General features: G+C 41.0%; 4 protein-coding genes across 4 annotated transcripts; 3 read left to right on the top strand and 1 right to left on the bottom strand.

Moving 5' to 3' along the window:
• The first annotated feature begins 216 nt into the window (after positions 1–216).
• Positions 217–4,430, top strand: LOC125583562 (KH domain-containing protein HEN4-like). The gene is made up of 7 exons (XM_048750686.1): positions 217–896; positions 1,267–2,181; positions 2,285–2,554; positions 2,701–3,135; positions 3,364–3,440; positions 3,518–3,629; positions 4,113–4,430. Exons 1-7 carry the CDS (start codon positions 288–290, stop codon positions 4,275–4,277), a joined length of 2,583 nt encoding a protein of 860 aa, XP_048606643.1. The 5' UTR covers positions 217–287; the 3' UTR covers positions 4,278–4,430.
• A 1,435-nt stretch (positions 4,431–5,865) lies between these two features.
• LOC106348053 (coiled-coil-helix-coiled-coil-helix domain-containing protein 10, mitochondrial) lies at positions 5,866–7,238 on the top strand. The gene is made up of 5 exons (XM_013787698.3): positions 5,866–6,057; positions 6,296–6,352; positions 6,459–6,545; positions 6,614–6,792; positions 6,921–7,238. The coding sequence occupies exons 1-5, from the start codon at positions 6,036–6,038 to the stop codon at positions 7,017–7,019; spliced, it is 444 nt and encodes a 147-aa protein (XP_013643152.2). The 5' UTR covers positions 5,866–6,035; the 3' UTR covers positions 7,020–7,238.
• Positions 7,239–7,638: 400 nt separating this feature from the next.
• Positions 7,639–12,497, top strand: LOC125583561 (rDNA transcriptional regulator pol5-like). The gene is made up of 8 exons (XM_048750685.1): positions 7,639–8,331; positions 8,418–8,543; positions 8,623–8,820; positions 8,899–9,126; positions 9,215–10,381; positions 10,490–10,768; positions 10,928–11,393; positions 11,484–12,497. Exons 1-8 carry the CDS (start codon positions 7,744–7,746, stop codon positions 12,341–12,343), a joined length of 3,912 nt encoding a protein of 1,303 aa, XP_048606642.1. The 5' UTR covers positions 7,639–7,743; the 3' UTR covers positions 12,344–12,497.
• A 1,316-nt stretch (positions 12,498–13,813) lies between these two features.
• LOC106348051 (leucine-rich repeat extensin-like protein 3) lies at positions 13,814–15,802 on the bottom strand. Its single transcript, XM_013787696.3, has one exon. The coding sequence runs from the start codon at positions 15,461–15,463 to the stop codon at positions 14,006–14,008; it is 1,458 nt and encodes a 485-aa protein (XP_013643150.2). The 5' UTR covers positions 15,464–15,802; the 3' UTR covers positions 13,814–14,005.
• Positions 15,803–16,664: the final 862 nt, after the last annotated feature.

Below are 16,664 nucleotides of genomic sequence, written 5' to 3'. Positions count from 1 at the left end.
GAAACCCGATTGGGACCCCGAATTTCCATGCCTAGTCTATAACATGAAACAAGTTAAAACAACACACATATTATAACGGTGTCGTTTAAGCTACTTATCCAGCGCACAATATCAAAACTGTATCGTTTAAGCCACTTGTCCGATGCACATATAAAACGGTATCGTTTAAGTCCACTTATTCGGCGCAAGTTAGCAACTTAAGCGTTAGAGACTGTTACAAGACTTTTCGTGACAATCTATTCGCCGGGAACCGCCGTCACAAGATTGTAAAGAGAGAGAGAGGGGTGATGGAACGAAACAGCTTTCACTATTCTACAGAAAAGAGATCCAGAGCCGTAGATCCGGGTTCAGGATTCGGATCTTCCAAAAGAGCGAAGACGCACCACGCGCAGCTACTCTCGCCTCTGGTTGTTCCCGTGGGACACGCGTCGTTCCGATTGCTCAGCCCAATATCGCAGGTCGGCGCGGTGATTGGAAAATCCGGAAGCGTGATCAAACAGCTCCAACAGTCAACGGGAGCCAAGATACGGGTCGAGGAGCCTCCGGTTGGGTCTCCGGATCGGGTCATCACGATCATAGCACAAGTGGATTCAAGATCTAGGGTAAAGTTAGGTGTTGATAGCAATGGGAACACAGAGGCTGAGAGGAAGGAGGAGGATGAAGTTGAGGTATCTAAAGCACAAGCAGCGGTGATTCGTGTTTTCGAGATTCTAGCGGCTGAAGCGGATAGCAGTACGGTGGTGTGCCGTTTGTTGACGGAGTCTAGCCATGCTGGTGCTGTGATAGGCAAGGGTGGTCAAATGGTGGGGCGTATTAGGAAAGAAACTGGTTGCAAGATTGCTATACGGACTGAGAATTTGCCTATTTGCGCTGACTGTGATGATGAGATGGTGGAGGTACGAACTCTTGTTTTAGCTTATTGTTGTAGCTTAGCTCAATGTTCAAGAAACTGTAGGACTAATAACTACGCGGACCCTAAGGCCTAGATTTAACATTAATTCTGAATTTAGTAGATTTAGACTAAATTTAATTGATATAAACTGATTTAGAACAATTTAAACCGATTTGAGTTGCATAAATTGGATTTTAAGAAAATCGTTTCCACTAGCTCCTAGTTAGCGCTTATGCAGGTTCTCCAGCAGCCTAGACCAGTTTTTAGAACCATGGTAGAGGTGTGAGCTTGAAAGCGTGGTGTGTAGCAATGTGCTTGTTTTTGCAGATTGTACTGTGTGTTTTTCTCACATTGTGTCAATAACTATGTTGCAGATTGAAGGTAATGTTAATGCTGTGAAGAAAGCGCTTGTATCTGTCTCCCGCTGCTTGCAAGATTGCCAAGATGTTAAGAAGATAAGGACGGTGGGAAACAGACCCCTTGAGAAAGAGACCATCCAAGAATCTTCGCATAGACCCTTAGAAACAATTATTCAGGAATCTCTTCTTCGTAGGTCGGTTGAAGATTATGATTATAGACCGAGAGGAGCCGATATGTTTCCTCGGGGCCATTTAGCTCGCCCCAGTGATGTGATTCCTCATGATGCTCTGCATCATGGGCATATTGATGGGGTTTCTCAGGGTACTTTGCGCAGGCATATTGAGGAGGACCGTCAAGATGCTTTACTCTGGCAGATTGAAGCGGAACGGCATGATGCTTTACGCCGGCATATTGATCTGGGTCCACGAGAAGTGTTATACAGGCCTTCTGATGGTGTCAGGGGAGATGTTTTCCGACAGCACAGCGAGGTGGATACTTCTTCTCATGATTCCTTGGGTAGACCTTACGAGATGGTTCAACGTGATGCTGTTAGGGGCATGCAGTTTGAGTCGTTTCAACGTGATGCTTTTGGGAGGACTATTGAAACAATCCCACAAGAAACTCTTCGTCGGCCAAGTGGAGATTTTCTTGCTCATCGTAGTTCCACTCTAGATACTCATCCTCACAGCATTACTACCTCCGCTCTAATGAGTAACGCTGTCACCTTGAAACCACATCAAGCAGAAGTGGAAGCAGAGAACCAAGACGTAGTTTTTAAGATACTTTGTTCCATTGAAAATGCTGGTGGAGTTATTGGGACAGGGGGTAAAGTTATAAGGACGCTTCATAGCGAGTCAGGTGCCTTCATAAGTGTGGGAAATACAATTGCTGACTGTGAAGAACGTTTAATTACAGTTACTGCACCAGAGGTTGGTCTTTTTTTTTTACCCCTTCCAGTTTTCATCGATGCTTTTGTGTTATTATCCTATCTATCTACTACTGTTGTTTGATAATTGCTTTTTCATCATGTAGAGTCCTGAACGTCAAAGCTCGCCAGCCCAGAAAGCTATTCTCCTTGTTTTTACTAGATTATTTGAGCTTGCCACTAAAAAAATCGTAGACAATGGCTCAAGGATGTCTATAACTGCACGGCTTGTGGTCCCAACAAGTCAGATTGGTTGTTTGCTGGGAAAAGGAGGTGCTGTTGTTTCCGAAATGCGGAAAGCCACGGGGGCTGCCATTCAAATTTTGAAGGCTGAGCAGAATCCAAAATGTATTTCAGAGAATGATCAAGTTGTGCAGGTACTTAGACCACTTGTTCAACTTTTGATTATGATACATATTTCAATTGCAATGACATTGTGGAATACAGGTTTCATATTGTTCTTTTCTAAAACATAATTGTTTCTAAGTTGTCTGTCATAAACTCATTCTTTGCTGTCTAATAGATTACAGGAGAGTTCCCCAATGTAAGAGAAGCCATTTTCCATGTTACGAGCAGGCTGCGAGACAGTCTTTTCTCTAAATCAATGAAAAGTTCCGTAACCAAGAGCAACTCCACCTTAACTACAGAGAGAATCCACCGCGGACAATCAGATAATCCTCTGTCTGTTGGGTCTCATCAGTCCTTTGGTCATCCACCTACCATCTCTACAAGTCTAAACAGAAGATCTGATGACTCCTTTTTAAGTGGGTCTCAGTTATCAGCTAATTATTTGAGACCTGCTGGCACAGATCCTTACACACGACCAGAAGACCCGGTTCCTGATAGGTTTAATCCATCAGGTGGCTATTCTCCTAATTTTGGTCGGCGGTCCACTATGGACCACAATGGTATCTCCCATCACTTAACTGAGACTGCATCTCGTATGTGGGCCTCTCCGGTATGTCTCCGTTTCTGTGTTTTCTCATTCTTTACTTTCTGGTGAACATAAGTACTTGTTGTTGCTCAGTGAGTGATTTAGAGGATTAAATCTTCTGACCCTATTAAATCTTCTGACCCTAAGGCGCTTACACATACTGATAATGGACACTAGTGCCGCTTAAATTAACAGAGACAGAATTGGTGCGTCTATTTTAATTTCTGTAGCTGATATATAGTCTTTATGCAGCCACCGGCAGCTCTGAGAGGTTTATCTGATGCTAGTGGTGGATTATCTTCTGCACGGCCTGGCCATGTTCTTGGCAGGTAAAATCCCAACTGTTGTAGACAATTATGTGATATTATTGCTCGTGTGATTTACATGCTTGATTGGTCTCTTCCAGTGGACACAAATCTGCCATCGTTACAAACACAACTGTGGAAATTAGAGTTCCAGAAAATGCTATGAGCTTTGTGTACGGAGAGCATGGCAACAATCTGGAGCAACTGAGACAGGTAAGACAAACATTTTGCTTACAAATCTTTTCTTGGTTGCCCAATAGTGTGACAGTGTCATTCTAAGGAGGTTAGGCAATGATTTATTAGCTCCATATGAGCAGCCACAGGTTTTAATTTCCACTGGCTGATTATATAGTCCCTGAAATCATATCCCAAAAACTAAAATAACTGCTCAATAATAAACAGAAATGAAAACATGCAAAAACAAAATCTATACAAGTAGGGTGCAAATCCTTCGTCCACCATATTAATCTAGGTCAAGAGTCACGAAAACTCCATACTTTTCTTTAGTTCTCGATTCAAAATTACAGGATCGGTCGAAGTTTGGAAACGGAATCCCCATTTAGCTATATATAGCTTTAGATGATAAGCTACAAACTAAATCGTTAGTGTGATAATTTCATAAACGTGAAATAGCACTCCGTTAGTTGAGCTAACAGCTTAAGCGTAGCTTGATACCATTTGATGTTTATTAATCAGATATCGGGTGCGAGGGTCATAGTCCATGAACCTCAACTAGGAACAAGTGACAGGATCATTGTCATATCAGGGACGCCTGATCAAACCCAGTCTGCTCAAAACCTCCTTCATGCATTCATCCTTAAAGGTGAAACCTCATTGTCGAAAAGATGCAACCTAAACTAGGACAATACTGTTCTGCCATACAGAAAACAAAACAATAAATGAGCTCACACTCGTTTCTTGTTAAGTACTTTTGTTTAATCTTTTATTTTCTGTGGTTTGGATCTTTTGAACTCTTGTACACCATCTTTTCAGTTTAAGTACTTTACAGAGTAAGTCCGGTGATTATTCTTTTCTTTTTTATCACCCATTATTAGTCATTACCATAGACATGGCATAAAAACCGAGAACCAAAAAAAACGAAAAAAAAAACTGAATCCAGAACCAAACTAAGTTCCCAAATAACCAGTCTCTTATGTACTAAAAAACCTAACCGAGAACCGAATATCTAAAAATATTAATTATATTTACTTTTAGAATTACCAAATGTGTTAAAAATACTAGTTATAAATGGAACTAACCAATTTTTTTTTTTATCTACAATATTTAAAATTAGCCAAAAGTAAATGATTTACCTAAATAGTTTGATATTTTGAATTTATTTGAACTACCCGATATTTAATCCAGAAAAATAAAATATAAATCTTATTTTTACACAAATTATCCTAAACTAACTAAACTGGAACTGAATTAGAACCAAAATTTTATTGGATATTAGCCGGTACTTGAAAACCGAAATAACCAAATTTCATAAATAACCAAATGGTTACTATTAGAACAAAAAAATGAACCGGAACCAGAATCGAATCGAAAACCGAATGCTCATGCCTAATTATCGTGTTGAATTGAGATTTGATTGAACGGAGGAGCTAGAGAAAGAGTCAATGATGTAGAAACGGAGATCTCATGAACTATGTAGTAGAAAATCCTTGCAAGGTTGAGAAAAAAACAATACAAATAGACTGCAATGCTGAAACTTTCTCGCACACACAGCCGCGGTGTACTTTGCCGTTATATTCCCAGCTATTTCATCCTCTTTAGCTGTGAAAACGGTAGAACCCTTCACTCTATTATAGCTTCACGTTCTCGCAAATGTTTTGTTCAGCAAAACTGGAGTAAAAGATGACATATAAGTTTAGAAGCACTTTTCTAACTCTGCGCTACTCACAGTTAGTAATCTAATTAATAGAAACGTAATTGAGATATATTCATGTACAAAATGAGCTTTCATGAAAACGAACTCTGAAAAATTTGGTCAGTTGAACATTCGTATGTTGTGTACTACTCTACGTTTGGTTTTGATCGTAATCGTACAAAGATGAAGAACATCTTCCATGCAAGTAAACCAAGTCAGAATCAGAGGTGGAGTTTGATGCATCATAAACAAGCAATAGCCTTTCAAGTTGTAGCCATTAATTTTCTATAGTCTACAGCGTTTGTATGTCTAAAGTGTATTTGAGTTTGTAGCGTGAAGTGTAGTATATTTTAGTTCATTTTTGAAATGTACATTTTTTTAGCAAAAAAAAGTTGTATTTTCCTCGAGAAATGTTGAAGTTGATGGACCTGTGAGACACACCAACAAAAAAAGAAGGAATAAACTCTATTGGACATGTTCTGTAACGAAGCCCAAATTTATATACCAATGCGTGAATGAATACGCTTAGTCAAAGGAAGAAGATAAGAGAGCCCAACTTCGGTTTGTTCTAGAAATTATCGACTTGCAACCAATGAAAAACATACACGTGTACATATCTGCGTGGTCTTGACCTGTTCTGGTCTGCTCACCACCTGTATATAAACAACAACCGCCTCCAGAATTGTTGTAAATCTCTCATCAACTCATCATTTCGTGGCCATCTCTCTAATCACAAAGAAGAAAAAATGGGTCGCCGTAGCTCAGGAGGTAAGCCGCTTCTTCTCTTTCTCGATTCTTTAGATCTTACTCGATTCTCTGTAGATTTTGGATGATGACGAATCTCTAGTTGTTAATCTGGAGTTGTCTAGTGCGTAGCTAGGGTTTATTCGATGGTTGTTGACCTTCTCTGATAGTGAAATCTTATAAACTATAAAGGCGTATTTGGTTCGAGATACAGTTCTTCATTTCTCGATTTGATTTGTGGTTGTTTGTTTGTGTTTTGCAGGAAGATCTGCACCTCGTCCCCGCCCTGCTGCTGCACGCAGCCCTCCTCCTCAAACTGGTAAACCCTAATTTTCCTCCAAATTTGTCTTGGTGCTCTCTATGGGTTGTGACTATTCAATTCAATCAGCTGACGATTATTCGTATTTATGAATGTTTATTGGCAGTAAACCGTGCACCTCCTCCAGCGCCAGCAGCTCAGGCTAGCGGTGGTGGCGGCATGCTCTCAGGCATTGGTTCAACCATTGCTCAGGGTAAGTATGTTTGTCTTAAAAGCTTTTATGTTTTTTTTATAACGCCTCTCTTAACCTGTTATTTTTAGGTATGGCTTTTGGAACCGGAAGTGCTGTTGCGCATAGGGCTGTTGATGCTGTGATGGGTCCACGAACCATTCAGCATGAAGGTGTTGAGACTGCTGACTCTGCTTCTGCATCTGCTGCTCCTGCTGCAGGCGGCATGTTTTCCAGCTCCTGTGACCTTCACGCTAAGGCTTTCCAAGATGTTAGTAGTGTTCACTATCATTCTTATTATTTCCACTATAATATTTCATGTGATATTTGCCTACATCCTTGGATTCCTCATTGTGTGGCATTGTTACTGATTTTGTTTTGATTTGGTTATTGGTGCAGTGCGTCAGCAGCTATGGAAGCGACATCAGCAGGTGTCAGTTCTATATGGACATGTTGTCTGAGTGCAGGAAGAACTCCGCTTCCACTATTGGTGCCTGATGATTCAAGGGCTCATGTTTCTTTTCTTTTATTTGCATTTTTTTAATCTACGAAACAACTATTCATCAGCTGGTGATTTATGCTGAGAATTCGAATATCCTCAAAAATCCTATTTCGTTTCCAGAACCAGATGCTATGCGACATTGAAGTCTTTTGTGTTTTTCGTTTGTAAGAAGTTTGGGTTATTTCCCTTTCTTAATCGAATAAATGCATTATGGATTGGTTTTTTTTAGTAAAGCTGGATTTAAAAACATCTCGTAATCCCAATAGCCACTTTCGGTTAACACATCTGTTAATGGCCTAATTAATTCTACATGTTATGCAACTTTGAAATGTAATCAAGAATTTATCACCACAATGTAAAATATTTTTAAAGTTGTGTATAATTCGTTGTTGAAGAGAATAGACTTTATGTCTGAGATCTATATATGTATGGATTAACATATTGTGTAAAAGATACTAATTTGGTAAAAGATGTGTTACTAAAAGAAAATAAAAAAGGATTAAATAATAGTCTAATACACAGATGTATGCATATTTAAAGATACGGTCCGTTGGCGGTATTTATATTAGAGAGTGGGCTTGTAAACCCTAAACCCTTGAGTCGGGTCGGGTCCTCCAAATCCGCCGCTTAGGGTTTTGTATTTATTTCCGTTCACATCCTTTTTAAAGCTTTGCCTTCTTTCTACAAAATCAAAATCGCGGCTTCTGAGTTTCATCACCAATGGGTAGTAAGAAGAGAAGCAGCGCCGATTCATCGGAAGATGTCGAGAAGAATCACACCGATTCCTTCATGAAGAAGAAGAAGAAATCCAAGCGTGATAAGATGAACGCTGACGATTCCGATGCCGAGGCGGCGGCGCCTCCTCCTCCCGGCGTCGCGAGTACCGGTAAAGACATGGAGAAGAAGAAGAAGAGGAGAGCTTCCGACAAGGAGAGAAAACGCGCCGCTCTCGATAACGACGGCGGTGAGCCTCCCCGCCGCCCTAAACCCCCTGCGGCGGTGGTGGTTTCTGATTCGAACTCCGACGGAGCCGCGGCGGCTTCTTCGTCCTCTTCTTTGCCGGAGTTGCCTCTTAGCTATTTTAGGGATTTGGCTTCTCCTGAGGGTTCAGTTAGAGAAGCAGCAGCTACCTCATTGGTGACGAGGCTGCAAGAGATTCAGAAGCAGTACGAGATGTTGCCTGATAAGGGATCCGTCGACGGAGGATTGATGCTTGAAGCTGAGAAGAACGATGGGTTGGATAGCTGTGCGCCGCATCTCAGATACGCTCTACGGAGGCTTATTCGTGGTGTCTCTTCTTCAAGAGAGGTATATCTCCTTCTCTTGTTCGGTTTTTGTATATAAAGATGTTAACTTTCTATCAATCACTGAATGAAGACTACTTTAATATACAGTGTGCAAGACAAGGATTTGCTTTGGGGCTGACGTTACCTGTTAGCTTAATCTCTAGCATTAATGTGGAGTCGCTACTCAAGCTCATTTCTGATTCTTTGTCCGTTTCTTCGTCCATGAAGGGACAGGTAAGTAGCTGTTTTATTCTTTGTGTTTGTGTTTACTTTTGTAGAGACTCAAATGCTTTGGTTTTGCAATTTGACACAGGATGTGAAAGAATGCTTATTGGGTCGGTTGTTTGCCTACGGTGCGCTAGCACGATCTGGAAGACTTGTTGAAGACTGGAAGTCTGATAAAGACTCTCAGATCATCAAAGAGTTTACCAATGCCCTCATCGGTCTTGCTGCGAAGAAACGTTACTTGCAGGAGCCAGCTGTTCATGTTCTTCTGGACTTTGTTGAGAAGGTATGTATAATAGGTTCATTCTTGTGGTACCATTTGTTGCGTGCTGTGAAGTCTTCTTATGATACCATTATTGTACAGCTGCCTGCTGAAGCTGTTTTGACCCATGTTATGGAAGCTCCAGAGCTTCATAAGTGGTTTGAACAAGCCACCGAGGCTGGTAACCCTGATGCTTTGCTCCTAGCGCTCAAGCTCCATGAGAAGATTTCGGTTGATCACCCTGTCTTTGGCAAGCTTCTACCTGTTCCTTTCAGTTCCGGGAAGTTTTTTTCTGCTGATCATCTCTCAGTCATTGTTGATTGCTTGAAGGTACATTGCCAATCTTTTTGCGATGGAGAAATGGTTAACATGTTAAAGATTATGTGCTGAGATTGTTCTATTGTGAAATAAATTCCAGGAATCTACTTTCTGCCAGCCTCGTGTTCATAGCTTATGGTCTGTCATTCGGGAAATGCTGTTGCCGGAAGCTGTTGTTCAAGGCGAAGATGTCTCATCGGCTCCGAGTTCCTCCAAAAAGCAAAAGAGAAACCGCAAGTCCAACCCCATAGAAGAAGAGGCCACAAATAACAGTCGGAGTTTCTGCGAAATTTTTATGGAAGGAACCCTGCTTTCATCATCTCATGATCGCAAGCATTTGGCATTCGATATCCTGCTTCTTCTTCTCCCAAAGCTCCCTGCCAGTTTCGTCCAACACTTCTTATCGTTGAAGTTTGTTCAGTGCCTCATGGATATACTCTCCACAAAGGACTCTTGGCTGCATAAAGTTGCAACTCATTTCCTCGCGGAGTTGATAGATTGGGTGAAAGACGATGATACCAAGAGGGTGGCTGTTACCATGGCTCTTCAGAAACACAGTGAAGGAAAGTTTGACAATATTACGCGTACAAAAACTGTGAAAGATCTAGCTGCTGATTTTGAAACTGAAGAGGGTTGCACGCTTTTCCTCCAGAACTTGATGAACTTGTTTGTGGATGAACAGCATGTTCCTGAGGAACCTTCAAGTATGAAATGGGCGCTAGAACCTTCCTCTCTCAACTCAGATCAGAGTCAAACAACAGACGATAATTCTGAGATAGGTTCAAACGAGGAGAAGGATTCGATTGGAACAACTGTAAACTCAGATGTTCTGAAAAGCTGGGTCATTGAGTCTCTCACTGGCATTTTAAAACATGCCAAATTGTCCCCAGAGGCCAAACTACGAGTGCAGAAGCAGATCCTAAAATTTCTAGCTGTTCAAGGTCTATTTGTGGCTTCTCTAGGCACTGAAGTCACGTCATTTGAGTTGCAGGAGAAATTTAAGTGGCCGAAGACAGCTACTCCCACTGCTCTTTGCAAAATGTGCATCGAACAGCTTCAGCTACTGCTGTCGAATTCTCAAAAGATTGAGAATCCGATACCTAAGGAGAGTGGCTTGGAGCAGCCCGAGGATCCTGTTTCCTACTTCATGAAATTTCTTAGCACGCTGCAGAGTATTCCCTCGGTTTCTCTCTTTCGTTCCTTGAATGAAGCAGATGAAAAGGCTGTCAAAGAATTACAAGAAACAGAAAGTAAACTCTCAAAGGAGGTAAAGGTCTTACTGGCTTTTGCTCTAATGCTACTTAAATTGAAATCTTACTCAAATAGATGTTGACATGCTTCTCTGTGTTAAATTGGAATCTTAACTATTTGGCAGGAAAGGAATTGTGGATTATCTGCTGATGCAAGTAAGTATCATGCATTGAGGCACTTAGTCGTTCAGCTGTTGCTTCAAATACTCCTCCATCCGGGAGAGTTCTCGGAAGCTGCAAGTGAACTTTCAGTATGCTGTGACAAAGCTTTCAGTTCCTCCTCTACTGATGGCGAAGGTGAGGCTGATGGTGAAGAAGAACCAGCAGTCATGGATGTCCTCGTGGACACATTACTTTCTCTCTTGCCACATTCTTCAGCTCCAATGCGATCTTCCATTGAGCAGGTAATAAGCTAGCCACAAGTAAAAAGATTATATTCTTTACTCTACTTGAAGTTTTCTGATCCTTTGATACTAAAATCTCTATTGATCATTTGCTTCATTGTTTTCAACTGTTTCAGTCTCATGATTTAATAGAAATTTACAATTCTATGTCTGCTGTAGGTTTTCAAATACTTCTGTCAAGATGTTACCAATGATGGACTGCTGAGAATGCTGCGGGTGATCAAGAAAGATCTAAAACCGGCTAGACATCAGGAGGACCAAGACTCTGAGGATCTTGACGATGACGAAGATTGTCTGGCTATTGAAGATGAAGAAGAAGAAGAAGAAAATGAGGAAATGGGTGAGACTGGTGAGAGCGATGATCCAACTGATGATTCTGAAACAGTTATGGGCGTTGCCCGTATGGCAGTTGACAGAGAGGTTCCTGAAAATTCTGATGACTCTGAAGAAGAAGAAGATGATGATGGGATGGATGACGATGCAATGTTCCGTATGGACACTTATTTGGCACAGATATTCAAGGAGAAGAGGAATCAAGCTGGCGGCGAAACTGCTCAGTCCCAGCTTGTTTTGTTTAAGCTCCGTGTCCTCTCCCTTCTCGAAATCTACCTTCATGAAAATCCAGGTAATTGCTTTATAAGATAATGATTTGGCTTGATGAAGTGTATCTACTGAGATAAGCGCTTTGTGTGTGTTTGGGGATATGTTTTAACAGGTAATCCTCAAGTTATGACAGTGTACTTAAACCTAGCTCAGGCACTAGTGAACCCAAGCACTGCAGAAAGTAGTCAGCAGCTTTTACAGCGGATATGGGGTATCATCCAGAAGAAGATCTTCAAGGCTAGAGAGTTATTCAAGGATGAATCTATTGAATTATCTGCACTTGCTTCTTTACTGGAGAAGAATCTTAAACTGGCGGCAAAGCCATTCAAGAGTAAGAAGTCAGGTGTTGATCCTTCCAAGAAGAAGCAGTCTGCTGCGTGGAACCGACACAAGATGATCACTAACCTTGCCCAGAACTCAACCTACTGGGTTCTTAGGATAATCGACTCGAGAAAGTTCTCAGAGACCGAACTGGAGAAGATCTTGGATGTGTTTAGGAGTGTCCTTGTCGGGTACTTTGATAGCAGCAAGAAGTCTCAAATAAAGGTAGAATTTCTTGAGGAAGTGTTTAGAAGGAGACCGTGGATTGCACACCAGCTGTTTGGATTTCTTCTGGAGAAAATTGTGAATCCGAAGGTTGAGTATCGTAGAGTGGAAGCTCTTGAATTGATCTCTGAAGCTTTAAGGTCGTTGGCTCCTATAGGCAAAGAGACGCAAGAAGAGTCGAAGAAGAAAATGAAGTTTCATCTGGTGAAACTGAGTCATTTTATTAAAGAGCTTGTTACAAATATGCCGGAGAAGCAAGCAAGGCGGGCTAAGGTGCGCAAGTTCTGTGGCAGGGTGTTTAGAATGGTCTCTTCGTTGAAACTCACCAAGTCTCTCCTCAAGGGTTTGGGAGAAGATGGCCAAACAGCTTGTGAAACTGCACTTGGTCATCTGTTTATGAATCTCAAGAACACTGAGGAGGATTAATAGGCATACAACAAGAATCACCTGGTGAAAACAATCTTCCTTTTTCATGTTTTTTTTCTTATCTTTTTGTTTTTGCTGAATGAAACTTGAAGGATCTGAATCTAAGTCTGAATTGGATTTCCCTTATTTATTTGATTCCTGAATTTCTACGTTACTTACATTGGTCACTTTGTTTGTCCTCAATAGATGTTTATTGATAGTTCAGAGGTTTTGTTTTCATTTCTTTTGCTGTTGGTAATATCATTGTTACAGATTAAAGCTATCGATTCCATATGTTTATCTTTATCAGATAAATTATTGATTGTTATAAAATACTCGAATGATGGGCGGTTGATGGAAAATATTGTTTGAATAAAGAAAGTCCAGAGAAACAGAGACATTTTCATCTCTTATTATGAGTTAAGACTTGAGAGTGATGTAGAGATGAACTTATATACTTGGTCGACGTAGAGGTGCGTTTGGAAGCTCTCACAGAGATGCGTAACTAACAAGACATGATCCCTGGACTCTCGTGATTGGACGTAGTGGACTTATGCTCTCAAAAAGTTAAAGACTTTTGTACTGAAACTCTTTGAAGAATCAGGATCAAGGAATATTCTTAAGAACAGAAAAGAAGCTCGAATTTGCCAATTAGCTCAGTTATTGATTTCACATTATCGAGAGATCTTGTGTGATCCACTAGCGTCTTAACCTGGAAATGATCGGGGTATATGCGCATCTATTAAGACTAACTAATACTATCCTCCAAGAGCGCGATTCGACCTTTGTTGTAGAGGATCACGAAGTTTTGGTTTTTTGCAAATGGTTATTGGCGGTGATGGTCTCTAATTATGACATGAAACTAAAGACATGCGTATGACACCTGTTTTGGATTATCCTTTTCCTGATTGATACATGCATTCGATGATGATTGATTTTCATAAATGATCGTCGTCTAGTGAAGAAATTTTGATAGAAACAGCAGCAAATGGGTTCACGACATGGCGATAAGTGAGTGAGTAAAGCCGTCTCTTTTCTTCCTAATAAGATTTTCAAAAGTTTCTCGCACTCCCAACTTAATAACAGCATCCTTTCACTTTCTTTTCGAGTGGACCATCATCGATATATATATATAGAGTCAATTTGCAATACGTATATTGTAGAATTATATAATATATGCCACGGCAATCCCTCTACAAGTATAAACCATTTAACTAAAAAACCAATCATATATGTAAACCTTTTTGAAATCATTATAAATAATCCAATTATTGAGTTTCAGATGTTGAGCTTCCTCAATAGATGATATCAGTTCTCGTGTCAACAAACAACCCATTATATATATATATATATAATGATATATATATTAATCAACAAGTCCAACCTAATCTTGTTGACATAAGCAAAAAAACAAAAAGGTGAAAAGGCGCGTAAAAGCTTGAAAGAGATGCAGGCAAAATGCACAAGAGACATTATATGGTTCATGAAAAAAAGACAAAAAGTTATAGAAATTGCAGAATCAAGAAGAACATCATAAGTTCATAACATCATAAAGGAAGTAGATGCAAGGGTAAAAAAAAAACATTATTTATGAGACATTCAAATACCAAAGTAATCTCAATTACATTAATATATGATGATGATTGAAATTTGTAGTGGTTTTCACAAATATATACCTCATCATCACACAGCAGAATCTGAGTTCTGTGATGAAACCTTGGGTGCCATGTTCATAGCAACAAGCTTCCCGTCCGGTCCGGTTCTCAATTCGCTCATACCACCGGTCACAGGTAAACCAATTCCATGGTACTGTGGAGGACCTGGAGGTGGTGCGTCCGTGTAGTACACTTGTTTCCCCATTCCTCCCGCGTAAGTCACCTGAGTGTACCCCCTTGTATCTGCTAATCCCACCACTTGCTGTGGCGGTGGAACGGCTGAGTATTGCGGTTGAGGAGGAGGAGGACCGGAGGTAAAAGGCAGAGGAGCTTGTTGTTGTTGTTGTTGCTGTTGTGGCTGTCCCTTTGCTACTCCTACTGGTGGCTGAGTCATGCTGTACGCCGGTTGGTGCTGTTCCCTGTAAGGATAGTAGCCGCCTTGGTTTACTTGTCCTGTAACCACCGGTCTCATGACCCCTTGCGGTTGCTGTGGAGGCGCGTGGTATACACTTCCTGGATGTGGAGTTGGAGATGGAGATGGAATCATGTACACCGGCTGCTCCGGTACTCCCAACCCCGGCGCGGTTGTTGGAAACACGCCTCCTGGATTATTATTATGGCTCCCTTGCCAGAACGTCACCGGAGGAGCTTGCTGATTAGTTAAAGGAATCGTCGGCTGCGGAGGCGGCGGCGGCGCAGGATTTTGAGCGGCGTACGTCGGAGAGAAGTAACCTCCTCCGATGTCTTCGCTCTTCCTTCTATACACAGCTTCCTGTTGAATCACGCGCGGATCATTGAACAGAGGAGGTTCAAGCGCCACCGGAACCGGCAACTTCACCTCATGCGGTGGTTGCGGCGGAGGAGACGACACAACTTTCTCCGATCCAAATAAAAAATCCGCGTTACTCGGAGGAGCGGTTACAGATTTCTCCGATTCAGGCCTGCTCCGAACAGTATTCAACGCCTCAACGAAGCGATCACGATCCGACTGAGTCGAACCCTCCGATCCAAAACCTCCGGAGGAAGCCGAGGGGAAGAGGAAGAGACGCATCCTCGCTGGCTTAGACGACACACGAAGCAAGCGATCGTACTCGTGCATCATGTGCTCGAGATCATCATCGTTTGTAACGGAGATCAACGCGTCTAGGTCTTCTCCCGGAAGCTGATACTTGAACAGCACGTCTCCTCCGCCTTCGCCGCAGACGGCGGAGAGCTTGGAAGCTAAGACGGGGAACCTGATCCCGCGATCTACGGAGAGGATCTTGGTTTCGCCGTTTACGTAAGTGAGCTGGTTATCGTGAGGACGAGGCTGAATCTTGCCGTTGTAGCTGCACATGAACTTCACCTTGTAGCTCTGTGTCTGCTGCTGGTGGTTGTGGTGGTGGTTCTGATCGTCCCATGGCGGCGGGTTGTCGAAGTCGATCTCGCGAGATCTTGGAGACGAGTCGGTTGAATCTGGATACGAGTTGTACGAGAACTTCTCCATCTAGCGAGATTATGTGTCTGTTCTGTTCTCTATCTTAATTCATGGAGAAGAAGAGTGATGGCGAAACGGTGGTGGTGGTGGTGTTGGAAAATGTTTTAAGTTGACAGAACCTTTGTATGTGAACTTATTATTGCTCTATTACACGTGGTCTGTCTGAAATTTTCAGTTTCAGGCGGTGATGAGACTGGGTGACGGGTCTGTGACGTTACCTGAATCTTTTCACGGATTAATATGACTTTTCTGAACACTATGGTGGGGTCGGGGTCAGCTACTAGTGTTTTGATACTTCGACGTTGAAGAAGGCCAGCTTTTTTATTTGCCTTTTACATTGCCTTTTTTTCTTAGGTTAAAGCACTAGTAACTCTATTTTTTTCCAACTACTTGAGCGCTATTTTTAAGGTTTAATTATGTAAGTGATAACATACATAATTATCTTTAGCTCGATTAGTTGAATTTAAAAGTATGTTTTGTTGTGGTTTTCTATGTGAGTATAACTTAGTCAAATTATATTTGTTGTGATTTATTTTGTTTTCTCTAAAAATCTTATATAACTCCTGTTTATGTTATCAACAAGATGATCGCTTTTTCTTTTCGGCATCTAGAAGCTAATTTGTAAAATGACCAATTCTTGTTTTTTCGGATAACTACGAGTCTTCTGTATATGGTATCTATATTTTCCTGGATAATCAAACAATTTAACTTCTACCCGCGATAGAGAAAAATAATACTAAGATGTACTCAACCAAAGAAGTTAATTAATTTAACATTGTTACTCTATACCCACCTTCTCACTCTTGTTCTTATTCTACCATGGTTTATCCCAACTTGCACCTTATTATAAGTGGTTAGATTGTTGTAATTTTTCTAGCTTTTTTTGTTTGTAATTACTCCAACTTATATCGATCAGACGTACTGCATGAGCATGCCCAAGGTGTAATCATGATTGTAAAAATAAACAAAAATGTTAATATATGAATTAGCGTAACTATTTTCTTATAATATGTTCATAACATACAAAACATGTCTTCTAGCCGTAATAATTAACTAGATCTCGACCCGCGCAACCGCGCGGATTTTTGTTTTCATTTGTTTTTATATAAATATTTTGTTTTCAATTTTAAATTGGTATATATTATAATATATATGTGTCTATCAATTTTTAAAACATAATAAGTTTACGGTATTATTTTTTTCATTGAAT

This window comes from Brassica napus, chromosome C3, assembly GCF_020379485.1.
Source record: "Brassica napus cultivar Da-Ae chromosome C3, Da-Ae, whole genome shotgun sequence".
NCBI lineage: Eukaryota > Viridiplantae > Streptophyta > Magnoliopsida > Brassicales > Brassicaceae > Brassica > Brassica napus.
Note: the sequence above shows the minus strand (reverse complement) of the source record. Positions and strands in the feature narration are given on the sequence as shown.